The sequence below is a fragment of the Heterodontus francisci genome, chromosome 25, assembly GCF_036365525.1.
Source record: "Heterodontus francisci isolate sHetFra1 chromosome 25, sHetFra1.hap1, whole genome shotgun sequence".
In the NCBI taxonomy this organism is placed as follows: Eukaryota; Metazoa; Chordata; class Chondrichthyes; order Heterodontiformes; family Heterodontidae; genus Heterodontus; species Heterodontus francisci.
This window is the reverse complement of record NC_090395.1, coordinates 63,699,007-63,709,212: the sequence shown is the minus strand read 5'-3', so window position 1 is coordinate 63,709,212 and position 10,206 is coordinate 63,699,007. Positions and strand designations below refer to the sequence as shown.

Here is a 10,206-nt window from a genome sequence, read left to right as displayed (position 1 = left end):
CCGTTTTCGGTGCCTAGGCCGATGTCGGGTGGTCCGTCCGGTTTCAAGGAAAACAGATAGTTTAATTGCGGGTGTAGAACAATGACAGAAGTTTAACATATCACAGTCTAAGGCAGTATTTTGGAAATGAGAGTATTGGCTGGAAGTGTTGTCTAAATGAGAAAGCACTGGGGAGGATTAAGCCACAAAAGGTTTTAGGGATCCAGGTACTTATTTACAAGTTATTTAAACATTCTTAAAAGCTGGCTGCAAGGTTCAAAACCTGATTAAAAAGACCAATGAGATGGTGGGCGTCATTTCGACATTTAGGATATAAAAAGAAGAAAGTTTGACCTGATTCCACTACTTTACTGTCATCTGTAAACTGGGCCAATTGAGTTGCACTAACCATCTGTTGATGTACATTAAAAACAATGGGAGACCCAGTACCAGTCTCTGGGACACTCCTCTCAGTACTGCTTCAGAAATACAGAAGACTCTGATGAGAGATTAGTCAAATGCTCTCAGGGAATTGTAAGGCTTGATCTGGAAGTCAAAGATTTCCCCAAAAAAGCGATCAAGGTCACAGTGGTTTAAAGCAGCTATTAAGAAGCAACAGTTTACATACAATTCATAAGCTAAATCGACAGTATAGATATACGACCCATCACAGGTGAGAACGGTTGAGTGGTCCCGATCAGGTGAAATAAATTAATGCTGATCTCCTCAGCTGGTGGTGGCAGTCTCTTCTGCTCTCGGTCTTCTTCAGCTAACCAGGGTGTTAGCCGGAGCCAGAGCTCTCTCTTGGCTGATGTAGCTTTTTCCTTCTGAGTTCCTGAATATATATCTTTTTCTAGGGGGCTGGTGGGTGTCTCATCTTCCCAAAATCCAGCCCCTAGCCCATGAGGTCACCCTTCTGCTCATCTCTTGTTTGGACATTTTGTTAACCTTGCGATGACAGCTTGTTTAGATATGGGGCATGAGATCCCATCTTATCAGGTTTAGGAATGTCTTGTATCAGGGCCTGTGCTAGAGCCATGTCTTTGACCAGATAACAGCCCTTGTGAAACCTAATCTATCTTGATTGTGCTTTGCCTGTCCTGTCATTAGAGGCAGTTGGAGAATTCCTTAAAGTGGGAGAGAGAGAGAAATCTATTGCCAAAAGCCCCAGCCCCAGCATTTCTTCTCTAGCTCTTATTTCTTGTCATTCTGGAATATTCTCTGAACTACCATTTCTTACAGAATTCAGATTGGTCACATCATTTGAAAGGTCAGTGAATTTGCTCTAACAGGATCTTCCATCACTGAAGCTCTGTTTACTATTATTTACTAGGTTGTCATACAGGTAATTTTCAGGTTGGTTCCTCATAACTGATTGTTTTATTTTAAATGTTATTGTTGTAAGGCCATACAAAATTTCCCCAGTTAAAACTTTCACCATTACTGAACATGGGTACTATTCTGCCTTGTTCTTCCAGTGGGATCTACTTAAAACACCTTCATGGTGATTGTCAGCACTTTATAAATCTCATCCCTTGGTTCCCTTCAAACCCCGTGATTGTCATCATCAATTCAAACCTGTCTAGAATTTCCATCTTGTTAATGTTGATGTTCATCAGCATCAATGGATCATTGGATTGGAGGATATCGTAAAATAGACATCTCAAGTGAATATTTCAAGGAAATAATCTGCAACATTAGTTTTCAGGTACTGATCTACTTTATATTTCAGTTACATTCTAACAAGTTTATTTCAATCACACATCATTTCTCAGAAACTTGGGAAATATTGCTGGCCATTTTGGAAGATCCAGGATGGGTTCACAAAATTCAATCTAAAATGGAAATGAGATCCACCATCTTGGATCAATGGGAGTTTCTATTTGAATTATTCTGATTCCTCAATTGGAGCCGGAATTAGACTTCATCAGCCTCTGGTCCAAATTTCAGAGAACATCATTCAACAAACACTTCTCATGTGATCTACAAATTCCTTCCTATGTTTTACAACTGTTGCAATGAGTTAATTGCAGAATACATCAATGCAAATGAGAAATGAATTGAGGCCCCACTCCATATATAGAGATAAAAGGAACAAGAGATGAGAAAACTCAGATTATGCATTTCATGATTGTATTTTATTGATCAATTTTAGGAAATACTGTAATAAAGAGATTCCAAAGGATAGAAAAAGCTGCTGTGTGATGTTTGGATCACATTTACATCAGATTAGGTTTCACTGCAGAGCTCATCCACTTTCATCAGAAAAGTGTATGTCTCTGGCGTGAATCACTGCACCAATAATATATCACAGCTGAATGTCAAAACCAAGAAAGAACTGAATAAAAGTGCTACACAATCAGAGAGGGAATCGAATTACACTATATCAACATTCTCATTTCCAATCCAGAACCAGTGTTCTAAGTCTGTTCCTTTAAAAGCTCACCCTGACAAGGTGTTTATTTAATTTTTATTTCAGTTTTCATTGTCTTTCAGTTGTAACTTAATGCAAAGCATTGCTGAGCACAAACCACAACCAAGTATTGTATCATTCTTTATAGTCATTCAAGATATGATAAATATGATGACTCCATCTACTACACTGTGCAGCCAGGTGACAACTGCTGCACTGGGAAACCACGTGATAGCTAAAATCAACCTGAAAATGTGAATCAGGGCGAGCTTTTAATAAGAATATGGATGAAAGAATTAGACAGCCCGAGCCAAGCCCACACGGTTGTTCTCTCTGTCAAAAATGGAGTAATATTCTCTAATGAACACATCGCCCAGAATCCAGAGGTTTCCACCACTGCCGCCAAATCCACTGATGCAGCTTTTTTGGTTGTTGTAAGTTTGCTGTAACAAAAAGGAGAAAAATTAGCACTGGTTCATATGTGTATCTCCTTTGGTGATCACTTCAGCATGGTCGATAATCATGAAAATTATTCCATTCCATTTTTGAAATGTTAAGCTTATTCTAGCACAATACTGCTGTCCAATAACATACCTGCAATGTGTACGCTGTGGGGGAAAGAGGATAGTCAACTCCATTGATTGTGAAGACCACATTGGGCATGTTGGACAGATTGTTACAGTTTATGTCGTACTGCAAGAAAACAGGAAGAATGTTCAGTCATTGTGTCAGTCAATGTAGGGATTTACAATAAATCATTTATGGTGTCATGGTATCGCTATTTGATCATTATTGAAATTATGATGAGATGAAATTGGAATACACAAGCTGGCTAAAAGGAAATGCTTACAGAGACACATTGCCTGCACACAATATGCAAGATTGCTTTTTTCCTTCGTTCATGGGATGTGGATGTTGCTGGCAAGGCCAGCATTTATTGCCCATTCTTAATTGTCCCTGAAAATGTTGTGATGAGCCGCATTCTTGAACCACTGCAGTCCAAATGGTGTAGGTACACCCACAGTGCTATTGGGGCGGCGTTCCTGAATTTTGACCCAATGACAGTGATGGAACAGTGATATAGTTCCAAGTCAGGATGCTGTGTGCCTTGGAGGGGAACTTGTAGGTGGTGGTATCCCTATGATTCTGCTGCCCTTATTCTTTAGTGTGGCAGAGGTTGCAGGTTTGGAAGGTGCTGTTGAAGGAGGCTTGGTGAGTTGCTACAATCCATCTTGTAGATGGTACACACTGCTGTCACTGTGCTCCAGTGATGGAGAAAGGGCATGTTTAAGGTGCTGGATGGGGTACTGATCAAGGGGTCATCTTTGTGTTGGATGGCGTTGAGCTTCTTGAGTGTTGTTGGAGCTGCAATTATCCAGGCAAGCGGAGCATTTAACATTGCACTTCTGACTTGTGCCGTGTAGATGGTGGGCAGGCTTTGGGGAGTCAGGAGGTGAGTTACTCGCCACAGAACTCCCAGCCTCTGATCTGCTCTTGTAGCCACAGTATTTATTTGGCTGTTTCAGTTTCAGTTTCCAGTCAAAGGTAGCCCCAGGATGTTGAAGTCGGGAGAGATTCAGCGATGGTAATGGTGTTGAATGTCAAGGGGAGATGGTTAGTTTCTTTCTTGTTGGAGATGAACATTGCCTAGCACTTGAGTTGTTGCAATGTCACTTGCCACTTATCAGCCCAAGACACAACATGGACTGTTTCAGTATCTGAGGAGTTGCGAATGGTACTGAACACTGTGCAATCATCAGAAAACATCCCTACTGCTGGCCTTATGATAGAGGAGTTCATCGATGAATCAGCTAAAAATGGTTGAAGCTAGGACACAACCCTGAGGAAATCCTGCAACAATGTCCTGGGGCTGAGATGATTGGCCTCTATCAACCATAAACATCTTCCTTTGTTCTAGATATGACTCCGACCAGTTTGGCAACGCAGATCTAAAACAGTCACACTTGTTAGACTAATTAAACAAGGAAGACAAAGCTGGGATTCCTAGTTACCTGAGACATTTGTTTATATCTGCTGTAAATGCTGACGCAACTGAGATCTTAAAAATGGTCAAAGTATTTTATTCCTTCTTTCCTTTTAGCTCATATCTAAAACATTTCTAAATATGTTTGGTTATCTAAATGTTAAAGCAATAATAGGATTGTTCATTGTGCATTTCTTCTGACACCATGGCCTATGTCAGGACTAATCTTTGTCCTTCAATGAGAAGCTTCAAAAATGTAAAGATTCTTCACCTTTAACTAACTATGAATGGTGATGCAATTCCAAATATTTCTGGGGAATATATCCATGCGCAGCGATTGTTGTCTCATATTTATGGAATTTAATTTAACACTACCAGCCCCTCAATTCACAAAAAGAGGCTGAGGGAATTTCTGCAGAGCCAATTATACATGAGAATTTACAATATTATTACAAATATATTTATTTTCACTTTATACTGACTTAAATGATCTCCTATAGAATGCATCGTGATTAAATTATTGACACACAGTCAGATACTCCTACACCACACCTGATATTGTAACCTGTCATCCATACCTGGCCATATTTATTTGGGGTAGCTCCAATGTAATTCTGAATGGTGTTGATGGGTTTGGAGGCACCATAAAGAAGAGAAGTGCCAGTATCAACAATGGCAGAACAACCCTTCTTGCAGGCCACAACTTTACCATTGATTGTCACTCTGAGGGAGAAAAATGCATCAAGAGTTAGTCAAAGATCTAAAACTGCCACACTTGTTAGACTAATTAAACAAAATTACCAAGCTGGGTTTCCAAGTTATCTGAGACATTCGTTATATCTTCTGTAAATGCTGGCACAACTGAGATCTGAAATATGGTCAAAGTATTTTATTCCTCCTTTCCTTTTACCTCATATGTTTCACCATAGTTTGGTAAAATTATTTTCTGGGACTTCAGTAGAAAAGCAGAAAATCTCAAGTTCCATATTCCACTGGCACTAACAGCTGTTGGTCCTAAGATGCCGGGAACTGATGTCCCAATTCCCAGTTCGGGACAGTGTGATGGGAAACCTCATTCATGGGCACAGCTGTTAACAAACTAAAAGAGTGGTTTTGGAATGATTGTAACATTTCAACCAATTGGTGGCAAGCATTTGTATCTAAAAGTGCACGGTGACGTCAGGCTCATATGTCAGGCCAGTTGTCCCAACTGAACCAATAAGGCAACAAAAATGCCAGTGCAGTGTAACATGATAGTTTTTTTCCAGATAGCCACTTACCTCATTATGTGAAGATGAGTAAAACATAATTAGCATGGTATGGTCTTTCACTATCAAGAGAGTTTTCATTTGATCTCTACTTACAGAAACACCAAGTAAAATATATCTGGTCTTGCTCATATGATTGGACTTAAATATTGATCGCAAGACTGAAAGACAGCAAATGAGATTTCTACTGTAATACTCCTGCCACAAATGTTTTCCCAATAATTATAAAGAGCTGTATCATTAGCACATTGTCACGATAGAAGTTGATCTTTTTCCAAGGTTGGGTTGTCAAAAGCCACTTTCTCCAGTTGCGATGGGTAATCACTCACTTGTCAATAAGTATTTGCCAGTAGAGTTCGCGGGTGACGGGAACCCAGTTGATTCGACCTGTGTAGTGGCTCGGATCAACTCCACCAAATAATACTTCACTTCCAGACTGACCATCCTCTCTGTCAAACAAAAGTCAATAAAAGAAACTCAGACAAAAAAAAATCATTAACTTTCTGCTTTAGCACTTAATTATGTCATGGCCTATTAGATATTGTATCAAAATCTTCATTTTTCCAAATCAGCAACTAAAAGTCATTGATTGTAATATAACAATACCTTTGCCAGAAATACTCCAGGAAATTCCTACCAACCAAGAGGATGCTATCTGTTCAAATCAGGAATGATGCATTCTAAATGATTTATACAGGATTTATTCTGAGTTCTGTTGGATTCCATTGGTTTCAATTCAAAGTTGGGTTGATCGCACCAGAGAAGAGATTCAAGATTTGAAAACAAATCCATTTGAAAGTAACCACTTGCATTGATGTCATGCCATTCACATCCTCAGGATGGTCGTAAGTGCTTCTCCACCAATTAATACTTTTGAAGTGTATTTAATGTTGCAGTGGAGACAAATGTGGCAGCCTGTTTGTACACAGCAGAATCCCACAATGTGCTCAAGCTTTGCATTTGGCTTGAACCCATGGCATTCTGACACAGAGACAAGAGTGTTACCAACTGAAGAACGATGACTTTTCAGGTGAAAGCAAAAACAGTCATTTCCTGCTTCATTTTGGGAAATATGCAACAAATGGGTAAAAATGTTTACCTTGATAGGTACACAGAAAAGAGGGACTCCTGCACCCGATGCTGAGACATCATGTTATCAAATACAGGTGTGGCACCTGACGCTGCAAGAGATGGATAGCCCAAGCCCAGAATTCCATCAAATTTAGCATAGACAAAGACATTACCAGGTTCGGTTATACTTAAACCAAATTCTTGCTTTTTCACAGCAATGTCTGAAACCTAGGAAAATAAGATAACATGACAAATCATGAGGAATTAGTTTAATTTTAAAGCATCAACTCAAAGCTCGAGACCCTGTCTGTTACATCATCATTATACATCCTCTCAGCTGTCTGGCTTCTGAACTGATAGAACTCATTATGTTTGACTCTGAGGTCTTTGTATCTTTAACTTGAACCAAGAACTTTAGAAAGCAAATATCACTGTCATGCAATTTACTTACTCTGACAGTGTCATATCCCAGAATGCCAGTCATGCTGCCTGTCCCATACTGGATAGATAGGCGGTTGTTGTTTGAATAATATGTTGAGGACTGGCTTGGATTGAATCTGTGATGCATCTCTGCAAAGCAACATCCATTGCATGAAATTAATAAAAATGTTTCAGCATTTACTCTAATGCTGAATCAAAGACATGTGCAAAAATATCTAATTCTTCACATTGAAGAAACAGTTTACTTTTGTAACTAAGCATTCCACCCAATTCTCTTTAGTCTCATCTCTGTATTACTGTTTGCCTTTTCCTTGGAGGGAGATCCTGGGCAAATAAGGAAAGTCAGGCATTTTATGGTTGAAAAATATTTAGGTCAGCCTGAATTCACTGTCTGTTCATGTGCAGGGTGGAGCTCCATGTTCAGCCCTGAGGTGTGTGTGTCCTTGTGTCTGTATATATACACCTGTGTGTAATGGAATATACCATTTGCTGGATTAGGGGAGGTCCACTGGCCTCTTGTTAACCTACTCATTGGATAAGCTTAAACCTAGTAAACTTCATCAAACGCAGTATTCCGGAGAATGTGCCTTCTTGTAGATTTTTGATTTTGTACCGTTTACTAATGGAAGTTAATTATCATTAAGCATTAGCAACATCCTTCTTTCTAGTTTTCAATCAGTTTTTCTGCCTTAAATTGTGCAATCTCCACTTTCTTTGAGAATAACTATCCTACCCAGGAATGAGGGCTGTGCATGTCTCGATACACACCTGCACAGAGTTCTTTCCCGCCAGTTAAAAAAAAAAGAATGGGTAGGATGTAACCCTGCTCTTTAAATATTTAAATTGGAATAATATAGATTTAACGGGAGGTCCAACGTTATACTCAGGTTTGACACTACATTGGATATACACTTCATGTGACATTTTTCAGAGTGATTTAATGCTTCAACCCTGAAAACCTTCAAGGTTTTTCACGCCAGAGACAGATTGGGCCCGAGCAACAGATCAGTACTACAAGTTTAACATTAGTTCAAAGTGGAAACGGTTTTATATTATTGCTAAATTTGCAGTACAAATCCACTCTGAGATTTGTCCATCTCCAGAAGGGGACAAAGAACCACAGCTAAAACCTCCAAGAAATAAAAGCTCTGTTAAATTTCTCTCCAAGACCAGAAGTAAACAAGTGAAATTTTCAGGTTTCATCCAATCTTATGAAGCACACTGTTCAGCTGTGACTATTCCAGAAATATTAATCTCTTCCAATTCGAGTTGCAGAGCTGACCCTAACATGAAAAAAAGTCAGTAGGGGAAACATGTTTAACAGCTGGGCAGTATTTACTTACTGCATGCGGTTTGGGAACAGTAAATGGAAGGAACCCAAAGATTGGATGAGCCAGTGTCAAAGACGACAGTGAAGCTTTGTGGTGGTTTCCCAATGCTGATCGCTCCATAGTATGACACCTGTCAGCAAGAACAAGAACATCACAATATATCAACTGGTAATATATCAGTGCAACATGTATAATCAGGTTCATATTCCTCCACACCCATCAGAGAATGTAAATCTCTATCACTCCTATTGAAATCACATGGTACAGAAACAGAAGTCTGCAGTCTATGTAAATGCAACAGAAATAATGAGTAAGAATAAGTGATCACTCTGTTTCTATGTTTATATTGAATAATATTTCATGGTTGAGATGATGTTGAGCCTTTCAACCATTAGCTCTTCTGATTTCAGGTGACATCTCGACTCTAAATGGTGCTAACAATACTGTCAGCTTTGCCTAAAGCCCACCCAGCAGCACAAGTCATGCTAGTTAAGGGTACCCAGAAATATTGACCCTGTAATCATCAGCATTGGATAACCAAGCAGCTGCTAGTCAGTAAGATCACCAGAAATCACCAGTAACTCCTCATATTGAACTAGAAATTCTACCTCCACAGCAAAAGGATTGAATTCTGTGATCACCAGTCCTTTAGCACCTGTCAACAGCCCAAGCTAGAACAGCTGAATCTGATCTATTGACTCTTGCTGTATAAGTTAGAGCAGGTTAAAGATCTGCGAGCACAGACTATCTGCTACTGAATCATTAACCTCAACTAACAACTAGCTCTGAGAAGAATATAAATTTTTGGCAAAAGTTGCAATAAATGTAAGTTAAGATGTAAATTTGTTTGTATTTCCCTCTTTTTTGCTTATAAAACTGACAGATGACTTACATCCATGTAATTAATCATTGGTTCTGATGAATCCAGGGATTGGGTGCAGTCGGGTCCTTCAAATTTTGAACAGGGATCATATGGATGATTCTCCAGGAATTCTTCCAGCAACCCTTTCTCCTGAAGAACATCACGGACAGATTTTCCCTTCAACAAGGGAACTCTGTACAAAAAAGAAGTAAGTTACAAATTTCATCAATGTTTGCTGTACCTTGTTGACAAATTTTTACCATCTGTTGTCTTGTGATGATTTCCTACCTGATCATACATTCAGAGAGCTGAATGCAAGCAAGTGTGATGAGTAGCCACTTCATGTTGCCAGTTGGATGGGTTCAGAGACTCTTCGGAACCTAAAGTTTGGGGTCTGAGTAGCAGCATTTATACTCACTGAGACCAACCATTCCATTGTCACGAGGACTCAGATACGATCATTCAATATGAAAAGTAAATATTAATGTAATCATGATTAGTTTATCTCAAACTCAATCCCTTGTATTAAGGACAGTCTTTAACTTAAGTGGTAACCAACTGAGAACATGTGTATTATTTTAAACCATATTACATATTATAGAATTAAATATTAGCCTTATGACTGATAATTCGGTCATAAATATATTTGGAAATCAGCTAAAGACAGGCTTATCAGAACCGCAAAATAACATTGTCACAAGTGCCTCAGAGGATAAATTAACTGTTTCACTGCTGGATATAACATTAAACTATTTAGCCACTTCGGAGGTTGAAGTATGTCTGATGCTGAATTTCCAGGAGTGTACTACCTGATTATACTTTATTGAGGGGTTTATTGACAACATTACCTGCAAGAG

At 39.1% G+C, this 10,206-nt stretch overlaps 1 protein-coding gene across 1 annotated transcript; it reads right to left on the bottom strand.

The window, feature by feature from the left end:
- Window positions 1-2,688: 2,688 nt before the first annotated feature.
- Window positions 2,689-9,757, bottom strand: LOC137384115 (pepsin A-like). Its single transcript, XM_068057726.1, is given in 10 exon segments — window positions 2,689-2,835; window positions 2,987-3,085; window positions 4,955-5,099; window positions 5,974-6,093; window positions 6,744-6,943; window positions 7,167-7,285; window positions 8,500-8,617; window positions 9,380-9,542; window positions 9,638-9,708; window positions 9,710-9,757. Coding segments are annotated over 10 exon segments (1,230 nt in total).
- Window positions 9,758-10,206: the final 449 nt, after the last annotated feature.